The sequence below is a fragment of the Ochlerotatus camptorhynchus genome, unplaced genomic scaffold (assembly GCF_037179485.1).
Source record: "Ochlerotatus camptorhynchus isolate MF236.1 unplaced genomic scaffold, CSIRO-AGI_Acam_v1.1 ptg000379l, whole genome shotgun sequence".
NCBI classification, from domain to species: domain Eukaryota; kingdom Metazoa; phylum Arthropoda; class Insecta; order Diptera; family Culicidae; genus Ochlerotatus; species Ochlerotatus camptorhynchus.
The window spans coordinates 2,426,482-2,441,295 of record NW_027040867.1 but is presented as its reverse complement, the minus strand read 5'-3'; the positions used below and the strand labels follow the sequence as shown (position 1 = coordinate 2,441,295).

The 14,814-nt window shown below is 38.5% G+C and overlaps 1 protein-coding gene across 1 annotated transcript; it reads right to left on the bottom strand.

Annotated features, from left to right (window-relative positions):
- Positions 1-2,480: 2,480 nt before the first annotated feature.
- On the bottom strand, positions 2,481-14,303 carry LOC135710339 (beta-hexosaminidase subunit beta-like). Its single transcript, XM_065232859.1, has 7 exons — positions 13,909-14,303; positions 4,256-4,335; positions 4,031-4,189; positions 3,898-3,973; positions 3,717-3,832; positions 2,918-3,652; positions 2,481-2,861 (listed from the first exon to the last, which is right to left on the bottom strand). The coding sequence occupies exons 1-7, from the start codon at positions 14,006-14,008 to the stop codon at positions 2,505-2,507; spliced, it is 1,623 nt and encodes a 540-aa protein (XP_065088931.1). The 5' UTR covers positions 14,009-14,303; the 3' UTR covers positions 2,481-2,504.
- Positions 14,304-14,814: the final 511 nt, after the last annotated feature.

Genomic DNA, 14,814 nt, shown 5'->3' with positions numbered 1-14,814 from the left:
CTTATTATTTATGGTCGCAGTGGATCGTAGGGGATCCATCGTGATACTACCTGATATTCCTGCACCGAGGCCTCATTGGCGTTCAGTATCAAATAAGGTTGATACATCTGCGGTACAAAATCTGATGTAACGTGTGAAACGTAAAGCCTGATAGTTAGCATTTGAAAAAATCGGAAGGCAAATCGCAAAGTTTTCCTGTATTTTATAGTCATTGAACTTCGAAAAGAAATCAGGTTTGATCACAGACAAACAGATATAATGCTTTGAAGAAAATTCTTCAAAAAATATCGTTAAGCGTATTTTGTATGCGCACTAGCACCATCTATCATCCACATTCCCAAGCATTGTTTTGTAACCGGAGCATCCCTCGTTCATGCAATTTTTTCACTAGTTGCTTTTCCCTCGTTCTGTCAACGCGTCAGCTGTGTTGAATAAAAACAAAACAGATGGAAGTCAGTGATGTCGGTTCTACGAAATTTTCCGTAGATCTATAGAATTGATTGAATTTTGCAGAAATACGGATCCGTAGGAAAAAATCACAAAAGCTAAGACTTTTTTATGGATTTGTTTTGTTTGTTTATTGTGCTTTTTCTTTTACTGGAAATAAGTTTTAAACGAGGTAGTGCATCACTTATTAGTGCCATTTCTAAATGTAGATTTGTCAATGTAATATGTGTCAATCAATGATATTCATACAATAATATTCAACAACTTTTTTTTTGTATTCGTCAGATGTGGTATGTGTCTCCAGTGGGATGCCTTGACCACTTATCATTTTCAGAAGCTGACATCTACTAACAAGACGTGAAAAAGAACTGGCATCACTGATAATTTCGAAGTGCGGTGGCTTGCTCAATGCTTCAGTGGCGCCACCATGACAAATACAAGCACATTCCCAACTAAAATATTATTTGCGATGAATGTGATTGTGAGTGTTGTCTGTTTGTCTGTGGTTTGATCATTTATACAATAACATAATCAGTGTGCACTTAATCATGATTTACCAATTTTTAATCGTTCCACCCTTTAAGTGTAGCTCTCTCGCATACATTTTTTGATTTTTTCTGATATGTTGTAAGCACATTTTGCGCGCATTTTGGTTTGCGCGGTGGTTGTTCAGTTGCTGCATTAGTGGCGTTTTCAATTGAAAAGTTGATCCATGTTGTAAGGTTCGGATTTATTGGTTTGGACTAGAGAGGGTCTAGTATAATAGAGGACCAGACTGGCTGATTTTGAGCCAAACGAACTGTCAAAGACAGAGCAAATCGAGCAGCGCCTATCTTGATTGCATTGGCGGTGTTGCTAGAAATCACCTAGGCATATGTTGACAAGGCAGTTTGTTCTGAATCCGCACTTCTCTTATACTACATTTTGTCAAGTTTAGATTACTTTTACTGTAGTTTTAAACTAATATAGCTCTATTGGTTTTGGGTCACCATCACCACTTATTTCTTTTCCGACTTAGAACCTTTTAACACATAAAACAGACTTAAGCGCCACTAACGCCGACTTCCCCTCTTAAAAACCCTCTTTGACAACCTGATGAGAAAATTTATCGATACTAGCGCCAAATTGGTCGAAAGTGGAAAATTTATAGAGCAAATCAGGAGATTCCCACTTATCTTTACACAAGTTTCTGACCGAAGTCGGACTTCTGTTCTCTGTGGTTTTAAGTTAACTCGAATTTAAGATTCTTCATGCAGAATTATTTCAAAATTAGAGATAATTCATGGCTAGGTGGTAGCACATTGAAAAGGAACTACATACTAAATACTGAGAAAATCCATAAAATGCTTCGAAAAGTTTAATTTTGACATTATTTATCGAAAAATCAATGAACCGACGTCATATTGACAACATTGGAAGCATTAGGGACAAATTGAAGATTGCAGTGAATATTTTGTGAGCTTTCGCCATTTACATTTCGAAGTGAGAACTATTATAAGGATGGTGGTTGCAAAATTCTCCAAGGGAACCAGGAGAGTTTTGGGGAAAATCGTCCCATAAAGCAAAACTAACCTTTCCTGATCGCGTAGGAAAATGTTTTAGGTATATAACTAGCTGTTCTTCTTCCGGTGTGGTTCTGTGATGTTTTAATGGTAAATTATTCATAACAATTTTGCAGTCACAGTGAAATGTTACCTCCTGCGCAGCTGCATTTTACGGAAAATTATGTTAATTTGTGATCCAAAAAAACTTTTCAAATCAAATGCACTATTACGTCACCGTGAGTAACTCGTTGTCACGTCACTTCGTTTACTTCGTTCGTGACACCAGTAATAAGGGCCGGAACCAAAAGCAAGTCTCAAAGTGACACTTCTTCCTTTCTAAATTAACCATCATCTGTAATGGTTTGAGTTCATTTTGGCCTATTGTGAGAATTTAAATTATTATTTTTGAAATTTCCCCTCCTACGGCATTCGAAGCGTTGAAACACATAAAAAACACAATATTTACATAACACATTTATCTGTTCCCGATTAAGCTGATTCTTCATTTTCATTCTAGATGCAGAATCCAGGCCCACTCGGTGGTTGAGCCGGGATGCCGCGCAAGTTCATGCGACACGAGTGCTCTTCTATGCGACGAGCTGCGTCATCGGTATCGGTAACATACTCCTGGGACCAAAGTTTCTCAGCCGTGGCAGATACTCGAGGAAAGATCCGTTGCAGAATGTTATGATCGTTCACTACTTCGGCCCACATGCATGCCTCGCCACCCAGCACCAGGTCCTTTTGATTCTTCGTACCGACAAAGTCGTGTGGATCACAGTTGTAAAATTTTCGCCAATCTCCCCCGGTGCTCAGATGATCCAAATACCAACAGGACGATAGCAATGCTGGCAGTCCATCTTTTGTAATCTGAAAGGATTTCAGTCTGTTTATAAATTCATAATCTATCATCAGAGTATACCGACTCTGTATAGAAGATCTTGGCGATTCCCGGTCCACACGTGCACTACAGTTCCATTGGGTAATCGGACACCGTTAACATAAACCTCTTGCCAAACCAGTGAGCTCCTGTTTAGAGCATCAATTTGATCGACGATCCGCTGAATGAACGTCTCCTCCAACATTTCAAACGAGTACAATCTATTCTGTTTCATATACTCCATCACGGCGGGATTACTAGCCCAACACTCGAATCCGACTTCATCACCTCCAAGGTGTACAAATTTATCTGGAAACACTTCTACTATTTCCTGGAACAGCTTGAACAAAAATGTATACGTCGATTCTTTGGTAGGGTCCATAGGTCCAAGCTTTCCTTGGTACTGGTCATAGCATGCAGTAAGTAATTCTGGATGCGAAACACCCCACGAACGGGTATGGCCTGGAGTATCAAACTCCGAGATGACGCGAATCCCCCTTAGGCGTGCCTCTTCGATGATATTCTGAACATCCTGTGGTGTGTAGACCATCGAAGGATGATAAGCTCCTTGCTCGCTGAGCTCAGGGTAGTATTTACTCTGATATGGGAAACTCTGATCGTCCACGATGTGCCAATGGAAGACGTTCAGTTTGTTGTACGCCATCCCATCTAGCATTTTGAGCAATGTGCTGACCGAAACGAAATGACGCGATGTGTCCACTAGAAGTCCGCGATGGGAGAACCGAGGACTGTCGGAGATGGTTGTTAGGTTGACGTAAAGCTGTGGGAGATGCCATCGATAAGATTTGTGGTGGTTTTAGATTGAACACGTTTCATAAACTTACCATGCTTCCGTCTTCCGAAAGCACAACCATCTGTGCGAAGGATTCCAATCCTCTCAAAATGCCCCAGATTGAGTACGACTCAATGGAGGCGTGCGTTTCGCTGACAATAATGTCGTCTGAAATGAAATAAGTTATACTTTGTGAGATAAGATTCTAAGCTCTATCTTGGTAGCTTTCCTACAAGACTCATCCATTCCTAAGTAGGGTAGAATTTCACATGGTGCTTTAAGATCGACTGTAACTTCCTCGAGATATTCCTAAAAAATAAAAAGTGTTAGATCAAAATTCTGTAAAAACAATGGAATAGAACTTACGTTGAAATTCACATCCGACCGCCAAGATCTTCTTGCAAGATTGTTATCATTTCGGGATGCACTGAAAAGCGCTCGCCGTGATTCGTTACCAACATTGGAAACTATTTTTTGGTATCGGTCAATGGCTTTAGTTAAAATGTCGCACGTTTGATTAACGGCCTGGTTAGGGGGAAAGAAAGTTTACAATGCTGAATGACGTATGCATGTGCTTTTTGACTTACGAACCTGGAAATGGAATGACGACCGCTTGATCACCGAGTACCGTTGGCTGGTGGTTTGAGTTTTCGGTTTTGGCCATAGCGCACCTAAAATGAATTTCCAGAATGCGATAGGTTGAACTTAACGGCATTTTTTCAATGAAACAATTGTTTTTACTGAAAAACGAGCCCAAAATCCCATGTAAAACTTTTAAGTCCCTGACAATCGACACACCCAATCAGGTATGGCAAATCATTTACATTCATTTCGTGCATTAATTTTCATTAATTTGCCTCTAACTGTGTTCATCAACAGAATTTCGTTAAATAAATTATGAAGCTTTTGTAGGCTTTGATATTAACTACAACTTTTGTGAGTAGCACAAATTTGTATTAAATTCAGCATTATTTTTCAGTGAATGTAAATTACATTCACTAAAAAAATAACAAGTTCTTTTCGCTCTAGTTCGCCATGCACAAGAGTTACAGATTTGAGTTTTTCATAAAAGTATTAGGAAATTTTAAAATCTGAAGATCGTGGTAGGCCGCTATGAAAAGTTGACGTGTTTTATTTTTGCAGTTGTACTTTTTTCGAGTGAATTTGTATGATTTTATGAAGTTTCAAACGCGGTTGATGATTTCAAAAGTATATTTTAGTGTTCGTGATTCAGGAAAAAAAATCGTTAGAAATGTGTTCTAGTCGAGGGAAACCGATTCCGAAAAATGAAATTTCGAAAAATGAAGTTTCGAGGAGGGAATCCTCTGGAACCGATTTGCGAGCAAAACGGAGGTACACGTGGTGTGTGTGAAAAACCTGGGTGTAGTGCATTAAGACAATTTAGAAGAAGAGGGAAGATGTCGCATACTTGCAAAGAATGCGAGAAGGAAGTTTCGTGACGGCTTTGGATAATATTGAGTAACTGGTAGAATTTGCTGAGACTTTTCCGAATCTATAATCGGTTGCTGATCTCACCAAAACCTGGCCCAAGAGACAATTTCTAGTTCCTCATTCTAGGTCCCTATTATTTGCCGCTGCCAAGCTATTCCGAAGCCAATTAGAACCTCCACGAGGCGTCCCATAATTCGTCCCATCATAAGTTCCATCATTCGTTGAGTCGCAACGTTGAACCTGGCTTGCCAAGGCACATCAAAAATCGACTACATACATCCGAACATTTGTTTATATCAAATCGACGGAAGACATTCGCGCAATAAGGGATGGTTCATTAATTATGTCACGCAAATTTGGCCCATTTTCAACCCCCCTCCCCCCTTTGTCACATTTTTTGTATATACCTTAATTTTGTTTTTGTATGGCTCGTCACAGTTTTCAAACCCCCCCCCCTCCCCCTAAATGTGTGACATAATTAATGGACGACCCCTAACCATAAACCAGACTAGTTCATGATGAACTTCGTCAAGCTTTGTCTACAATTTGGACTTATACATCAACACATGTCAAGCAGCCTTCAGGTTCAAATGGCTAAACTTGGTGAGTTCGTTCCATTTTGTAAATTTTTATCTTTTCAAACTAGTAACGTTGGGAGATCACCTTTTCGTGGTGCGGTACTGGTATAAGATCTACCACCGTACCCTTGTCGTGACAACTTTAATCTAGGGAATCAGGATTTTCCAGTTATCAAAGGATCACATTTTAGTCCTTGTTACTTTTTATGACTTGATAATATTGACAAGACACGGGTAGTGACCACCGCCGTTATGTATTTCTATATTGTATACATCAAATCAAAAATATTGGTAATGTTTATACACACCAAATTTTAGTTTTCATTAACAGTAAAACGGTTTGCTGGATCATGATCAGCAACAAAAAAGCTTTACTGAAAAACAGCATACGATATTTGTACCGAAAAATTCAGCTAAAAAACGGTTTGCTGGACACCCAGTAAATAGCTGTCAATCAGAATCAGTTAGCGTCACAGTCGCAAGCAGGGGTCTACATTTTCGAAGCTCTAAAATGAACTCGTGTTTTGTTTCTCTCATACATACGTGTTCGACTCTTCATTTCTATAACGCCTAGCTAGACTATCAGCAAGAAACGAAATTAAAAAAAGCAGGACGCTTAGAAGGAAAGGCTGGCTGTGGAACTTCTCTTCGTTGCTTTGCTCATCGCTTTCAATGTAACTAACGTCGATTTTCTAGTTAAACGAAACCTCATTATGGCTTTCAATCCCCTTTCACGAACACTCTATCACCGCTCTTTCAATTTGTTTAAAATGCGTTATGTCCCGTTTTCGATCATTTTTTTTAGATAAATAGATGGATGGAAGATAAATTAAAAATATTACGTGTAATCTTCAAGTTTTTTCACGTGAGAAATGCTTTAAATGTGTTATTTCATTTTCCGTCATATACGTCATGAAACCTCTGTTGAAGTGTTTCATGAAAGAGAAAACTATCAAAGTCGAACGCTCTTTCGCTCATCCGTTTCACCGAAGCTTGAAAGGAAGACCAATGGAGCGACGGGAGAAAGAGAGACAATCGATTGAACATTTGTTTGTGCAAGCCGACTGAGGTTCTAGAATGCTGTGAAGCTGTTCGACTTTAACAGAAAAAAAAGCCAGCAGTCTCTTCGTCGCATGGATTTGGTCGATTGAAGCTGATATTGTGACGCCCTGGTCGCAAGTATTTTAATTCGTACGATTCGTACAAACCACCGAGGAGGAGGAAAACTACAAATATATTAAAATTATGTTGGTAAGAGCACTGGTTATATTAAATTGTAATAAATTATGCATGGAAACGACCCTTGCGATTTTGTCATTAATATTTGTGTATTTGTATCAAACATATTTAACAGAAGCTGACATCCCCAAGTGAAAATAAATTCGATTTACTGAGTTTATTCAGCAAAATGCTGTGAGCTGTCAGAATTTTTTATTGCAGAAAAGTCAGTGAAGAAATATTGCTGGAATTTTTGCTGATTATCAGTAAAATGTTGTCATTTTGACAGAAGTTGGAATTGCTGGAAAATTCAGCAGCATTATTTTTCTGGAAACTTTGCTGATCTTTCATCAAGTCTAAAATCAGCAAAATTCTGCTGAGTTTCAGCGATTTAAATTTGGTGTGTAACACCCAGTCAAAGAGCTGTCCAACTGTTAGCATCACAGTCGCAAGTATTTTTGCATTCGTACACCACCATTCACACCGCAGGAGGAGGAAGAGGTAAAAAAAACTACAAATAAATAAATTATGCAGGTAAGGACACTGGCTCGGACTCTGGTTATATTTAATAAATGATACTTCGAAAAGAGTCAGGTGATTTTATCTTTATTATTCGTATACTTATATCAACGATCTGTTACAGAAGCTGGAAGCTCATATAGTGAAAAAAAATTCATTTTACTGAATTTAATAGTTTAATCAGCAAAATGCTCCCAAATGTCAGAATTTTGAATTGCTGAAAGATCAGTAAAGAAATATTGCTTATTTTCAGTAAAAGGTTGCCATTTTGACAGAAGTTGGAATTGCTGAAAAATTCAGCAGCATTATTTTGCTGGAACGTTTGCTGATCTTTCATCAAGTCTAAAATCAGCAAAATTTTGCTTCTCTGTCTCTGTACAACCTGATGTGACCTCTCCGGAACATCTGAAATAGGTTCCACCAGAGGACAATTTCCGTTTATCACCAACACATGCCATGCGACATATCAAACTTCAAGAATTTGAAATTTTAAACTAATAGACCAGGATTCTTGGATTTCTGTAAAGCCTAGCTAGACTATCAGAGCGAAACGAAAATGAAAAAGAAGCCTTAGAACGAAACACTGGCTGTAAGTTTTTTCGTTTTTGCTTTGCTCACTCCTTTTAATGAAAGTAAGGAGTTAAACGAAATCTCATTAGGGGCTGTTTATTAACTACGTAGACAGTTTAGTGGAGAGGGGGCCCATTATCAATGGCCCATACAAATTTTAAAATTTTTGTATGGACAATTCTAGATAGAGCTAGAATTAGGGCGTAATAGCTTTTGTAAACAATGACTTCTCTCGATGATTTCTAGAAACTCAAGGCTCGCCCAAGCAAATCAATATCACCATCAGGTAGGGAAAGTCTTCCCCTACCCGTTGGTTATGTTGGTTTGCGTGGGCGCGCCTTGAATTTCTATAAACATTGAGAGAAGTCATTGTTTACAAAAGCTGTTAGGCCCTAATTCTAGCTCTATCTAGAATTATCTACGTAGTTAATGCACAGCCCTTTATGATTTTCAATTCCTTTCGCCGACACTTTGTCACCGCTACTTTAGTTTGTTTAATATGCGTTATATCCCGTTGTCGTTGTTTTTTTTTAAAGATTATTGTGTGGATGAAAGATAAATTAAACATAGTAGGGGAAATGTCTCTAATGTTGGCCTATGGATCTAAGATTGGGCCCATCTAAATATTTGGTTGCTATTGAAAATTACGTCGATTGTTGAATATATGTATAGGCAGAAATTAGGGGCCAACATAACATCCATTTCCCCTATATTTTCATTTCCCATCGTATACGTCATGAAATCTCTGTTGATGTGTTTTATGAAAGACGAAAGTATCAAAGTCGAGCGCTCTTTCACTCGTCCGCTTTACCGAAGCTTGAAAGAAAGACAAATGAAGCGACGAAAGAAAGAGAGACAAGCGATTGAAAATTTGTTTGTATACGCCGACTGATGTTCTACAATGCTGCGAAGCTGTTCGACTTCAAAAGAAAAAGAAAGCTAGCAGTCTCTTCGTCGCATCGATTTTGTTGATTGAAGCTGATATTGTGACACCCTGTAGTAGACACAGACTGATCTCTGCAGATTTTAATGTGGTCTCTCCGGAACATCTGGAACAAGGTCTGGCAGAGATAAGGTTGGCAATACCGGAGCATTTCTAAGCCAAAAAGCAAAAAAAAAAAAAAAAAAATCAGGCTTGGCCTTCTTCGATTTGCATGAATGTCAACCATTCACATTCTTGCTAAAATTCAGCCAGAATCTGACAAAACACTTCAAAATGCCGTATTGGAGGTTTTTCATGAATTTAATTCTAATCAAAATGACGCCTGAGGCAAAGTTGTAGGAACAAATAATGACTTTTTTGGGGAAAAAATACGCTGTAAAACATTTCAAGTTATTCAGGGAAAAATAAAAAAATAAGTTTTAAATGTTCCTAAAATTACCCTCTTTAACCTTCCTAGTGCAGTGAGGGTCTTTTTTGACCTAGCGTCACTTTAAAAAACCTGTAACTTTGTAACGAAATACGATAGAGACCTGAAATTTCCTGACTTTTCCTAACTTTCAGAAACGAACATTTTGCTGTCCAAAGAAGCTTTCAGTGACATCTAGGAGTGACGTTACAAAATGTGACACATTGTCACATTGTGTATAAGCGGATAAAAAAAGACCCAAACTGCAACTTGCTCCAAAAAATTCATTTTTGAATCGATTTTTGATCTATTAACCTCAAATGAAAGATAAACGTTTTTAGATTGGCACCCTGACCAGGATTTCACCAATTTGATCATTAAGGTAACCTTGCAGCAGTTTTGATAGGGCACAATAGTACACTCCCAAAACCTCATGTACTGGTACTGTCCGACGGCGTAAAATTTATGATTTTTCATACAGAAGTAAATAGACATCATTCCATGGACAAACAGGTGGATCTGACCACATCCGGATACCCAGAACTGGCTCCAGCAGGGCCCCCAAAAATGATACTTCCTAAGCCTCATGTTCTGGTACCGTACATGAGGCTTAGGAAGTGACCTTTCTGAATCCTACCGGAAACGGTTCTGGGTATCCGGATGTACCTAGATCCACCTGTTGGTCCATGGCATGATGTATATTTACTTCTGGATGAAAAATCATAAATTTTACGCCGCCGGACGGTACCAGTACATGACATTTTGGAAGTGTCCTTTTTTGGCATTATGAGAATCAGTTGCAAGCTACGGAAATGACCAAATCGGTGAAAACCAGAGTGAGAGTGCCATTATGGGCACCTTATTTTTTCATTTGAGCCCAATAGATAAAGAATCGGTTAAAAAATTGATTTTTGGGAGCGAGTTGCACTTTGGGTCTTTTTTGATCCGCTAATGCTCAATGTATAACCAACAATCAATATGAAACTAACGATTCCAAATTGGATCACTACTTGACTAGCCTATTTGTCCCAAGCAAATCGATTAACGTACCCCATTGTAGTATAAATTCCAGTACTACACTATGTTAGTTTTGATTCGCTATGAAAGTTTGACAGATAATATGAGGGGCTAGTGGATTTTCCTATGTTTCGAGGGGTGCATCGATTAGCTTGGGACCGAAGATAGTACCAGAGCTGAGCCAAAAAGTTGAGCTCGTTTCTTCGGGACCTTCTGGTCTTAGAGTTACCTCTATGGTATAACTTTTTCCAATGCATTAGGAAGGTTAGGGCCTTTGTGTTGATCCTGATCGTTGAATTTTTTGACAGCACCAGTTCGAGTTTTTTGATAACCATTTCGAGTGACTCCGCACCACTCAGATACCAACAGCAGAGTGTAACCATAGAGGTAACTCTAAGACCAGAAGGTCCCGAAGAAACGAGCTTAACTTTTTGGCTCAGCTCTGGTACTATCTTCGGTCGCAAGCTAATCGATTCACCCCTCGAAACATACGAAAATCCACTAACCCCTCATATTATCTGTCAAACTTTCATAGCGAATCAAAACTAACATACACGGTAAGAAAAATGTACCCAACGGCCAGTTCACTTTTACCTACTTTTGACTAGTTTGTCTCCTTTTCTCCTTCTAATGTTGTCAAAAACGGAGGAGCAAAACCACCCAACAGAGGTAGTAAAGTGTGGGAACCCAACGTTGAGTATAATCATATTTACCTACTGTTGGGTACAACTAACTTACTTTTGGTTAAAAAGCCAGTGGAAAATTCCATACGAACTGCACACCAGTAAATGAAAATTACTTTGATCCGCTTTACCTACTTTTGGGTTCCTCCACTATAGTGCCGAGATAAGTGAAAAGAACTTAATTTTGGGTACTTTTTTTTAACCGTGTAGTGTAGTACTGGAATTTATACTAGAAAAGGGTACATTAATCGATTTGCTTGGGACCAATAGGCTAGTCAAGTAGTGAGCCAATTTAAAATCGTTAGTTTCGTATTGATTGTTGGTGTAACAGTAGGCAGCAAGTTCCTGGGCCAAGTAATTCATTTTGCTGTGCTTGGCTCGCTTCACGTATGACATTTTGACAACGCGATAATGACATCCTGTCATAGGGCTGATAAAAATTCAGCTGCAAAAACATTCCCTGTTGTGTTTGATGTTTTGGACGGTACACACTTTGATGTTTTAGACTCTCGAGCTAGGCAGGATAAAATGCTTATTCGAAACAGCAACTCATAATTTTCTTGATATTTCGGTAATCATGTAATTTTTATGGCCACAAAAATAAACAAACGCAGTAAAAGCAGCGTTCATGCACTGTATTAATGATAATATTGTGGCAAGTGGCAAGTAAAATTTCACCATATTTTCGACACGATTCAAGTGCAAGTAAGATGGCTGTAACTTGTTTCACCCACCAAGAAGTTTCAAGAAAAGTTGTGTTTTGTAGAACTGGATTTCCTAGCGGGTCATCGGATTTCGTCGTATGGCATAAACACCCACCAAAACGTCCAAGGGAGCAGCGATAGGAAAGTCCGGAAGAAGAAATTGAATCTAATGGATTAATGTAAGTTTCATTTTGTCCGATTTTTTTTTATAAGAATGAAATTGATTATTTTTTTACACTTTCAGTCCGACAAGATACCACGTCGATACCATTCCCCCACGTTATAATTGTTGAAGAAGAGTGCTCAGTTATGTGTTGTTTGGAATATCGTGGTAATTCCAGATGATCTGCATGTGTTTTGCTAATCAAAGAACATAGGACAGCTTAGCACTGCTGACCACAGATTAATTATTTCTACGTATACAAATTCACAAGTAAGTTAAAACTAATCTTGCTCTGGAGATACTTTTGCAGAACAGCCTATTAATTTTCGGCTGGGATTTTTGAAAAAAAAAAAAAATTGAAAATTGTAAAATTGTCAGATTTAGGATTGCCGAGATTCATTGTAGGAATGGTCACCAAGCACATACGGTGCAAATCTCGGCAATCGGGTTGTTTAGCCGATACCGATTTTTATTCATGATAGAGCTTCGTTTTCTGAGCACAACGATATTTCTATCGATCCTGTAGACATTCATCTCGATTTTTAGATCAAGATTTACATTTTTGATCGTTGACACTAAATCTATTCGTTGACAGCTCGCTCCCATACAAAGTCCCAAGGGACAAGGGACGCTAATATTGTGATTCTTCCTAATGTAATCGTACTTATTTAAAATTGATGAAATTTTGGATTTCGGTTCAATTTTTAATGCAGATAACGAATATGTATTTTACCTCAATACCCCTAAACAATTGATTTGCCGAGACCCTGTAAAAAACCTTAGTGTGTGTAGTGTGCGAATAAGAACCTCTTTTATCAAACTATGTAGTAAAAATGACACGAAATCTACGTAGAAACGAAGAAAGTCGATGAAGGGAATTTGTCAAAACAGGTAGGACGTTTTCAAATAATCATCTAGAATTATACTAAGTTTCATGGCATTCAGAGAGGGTAAAGTTTAATCGATTCGTCAGTTGGCGTGGAACTGCTGATACTTAAGGGCCACCCACATTAGATCTGGATCTGACGCGCTGTGGCAAAGTGACAGCTAAATGTATTGTCTATCTGTCAAATTTACGTCTACGCAACGCAAACGGTTCTAATGTGGGCGGCCCTTTAGAAAGCTCCCACCATAACATCTGTGGAAAGCCAAGAAAAGGGAATACAATAACGATTCTCTTCATCCATTTTCTCTTAGCATATCACAGTTCAGTGAACCAATTTTCCTAAATTAATACAATACAGTGTAGTGAAATGATGTATTAGATTACGGGAAAAAATCCGATCTCCGAAATGAGAAAAATGACTCATGATTTCATGCACACAGCGTGTTTTCATGTTATGAAAATACACCATGAATAATATTCATGATATCATGAGCAACTTTTCCGTAACGCAGCAAACATTCCCAAAATCATGAATCATCCGAGTTAAAATCATGAGCTAAATTCATGGGTTTAACTTTTAACCAAAAAATGTAATAAGAATAAAGCATCAGACTGGATTTGAAACCAAGAACCTTGAGATCATTAAACTCATACTTTGACCACTAGACTATCAGTACTTGTATAAGTTAGAAGATAAAAGGCGTATAATAGATACCTATGTAGTGTGGTTTATAAACACGGTTTGCCAAGTACGTGTAACGCTTGTAGCGGTCTTGATTCCACTGCATTATTAAATCATGAATTTCCAAGACGAAATCATGAATCATTGTTACGATTTCATGGGATGGCAAGTTTATCATTTCATGATTTTTTATTCATGAAAATGGAATCGGATTTGTTTCCGTGTACAAATGCAACATCAAACGTTTCGATAAATGTTAATCCAGCGGAGTTATTAACAAAAGAGAAAATCGATTAAGAGAATCAATCATTGCCCAGATAGGCCCTTATGATTCTGAACACTAGAAATTATGTGTTACAAATTAACAAATTTGAAAAACTATTGAATAGTGTAAAATTGCCCTACGATCAACGGTTACATTACCTTTAGTTGCTTTTACGGATGGTCCGGGATCCACAATGTATGCAAACGTACTGTAGCTGGTTAAAAACCATAAGTTCAACAGGAGAAGTACTGATTTCATAGCGAAAGCCAAATCACCAAACAACAAATATATGTTCACAGTCAACCGTTCACCGCGAATGCTTCAGACTTATCGGACTTTCTTACGCAACGTCCTTTCGACTTGATATGTAGATTCAAACTGTAATCGCACTGTTATATTTAAAACTCTAAATCATCAGTCACAAAGCCTTTTCAGTTTCCAAACAGCATTAGAAATGATGAAATGATGAAGCCACTCTCACACTTCTCTCTCTCTCTCTCTTGCTCTAAGTTTGATTTCAACTGCCCGTTGTTCCCGAAGCCATGCGCTGATTCAGACTGAGCCGTTCGCCAAGTCTCTGCGTTTACTACATGCTCAAAACGGCGGCGTGTCTTGGTTCGGTGGCGGCGGCGGGATCACACACCGCGAACGATGCTCTTTTGGCCTTCGCACGCTCGGGTTCACCACGAATACCTACCTATCTATCTGTAGGGAGTACATATGAAGATCATCATCAAGTGCCGGCTCGTTCTGGGGTGTGTACTCTGCTGGAATCGCACAATCATACACAACATACAGGTCCAATTATCCCAGTAAGAGTCCGCGGCACTAATTTCTTGCCCGTCTACTTCACTGCCGGCTAGTGGAAGCATATTTGTCCCATATTGTTTATGAGTTTCAGTTGGGTCATATTTTGCTTTAAATATTTGTTGAAGAATTTTGAAATTCTCAGGACATTAATGGAGCGAATGATTAAGAGTCATCAGCATAATTGAGACAGAAAATATTAACTGTAATTTATAATAGTGCCTTATCAACATGGGACAGACTTGCTTTCACTGGCA

Excerpts from the sequence above, each read along its gene's own strand:
- LOC135710339 (XM_065232859.1), bottom strand. The coding sequence starts at position 14,008 with ATGAAATCAGTACTTCTCCTGTTGAACTTATGGTTTTTAACCAGCTAC. Across the intron at positions 4,336-13,908 it reads ATCCGTAAAAGCAACTAAAG|GTGCGCTATGGCCAAAACCG; the intron begins GTAATGTAACCG and ends AATTCATTTTAG. Across the intron at positions 2,862-2,917 it reads GCCAAGATCTTCTATACAGA|ATTACAAAAGATGGACTGCC; the intron begins GTCGGTATACTC and ends AAATCCTTTCAG.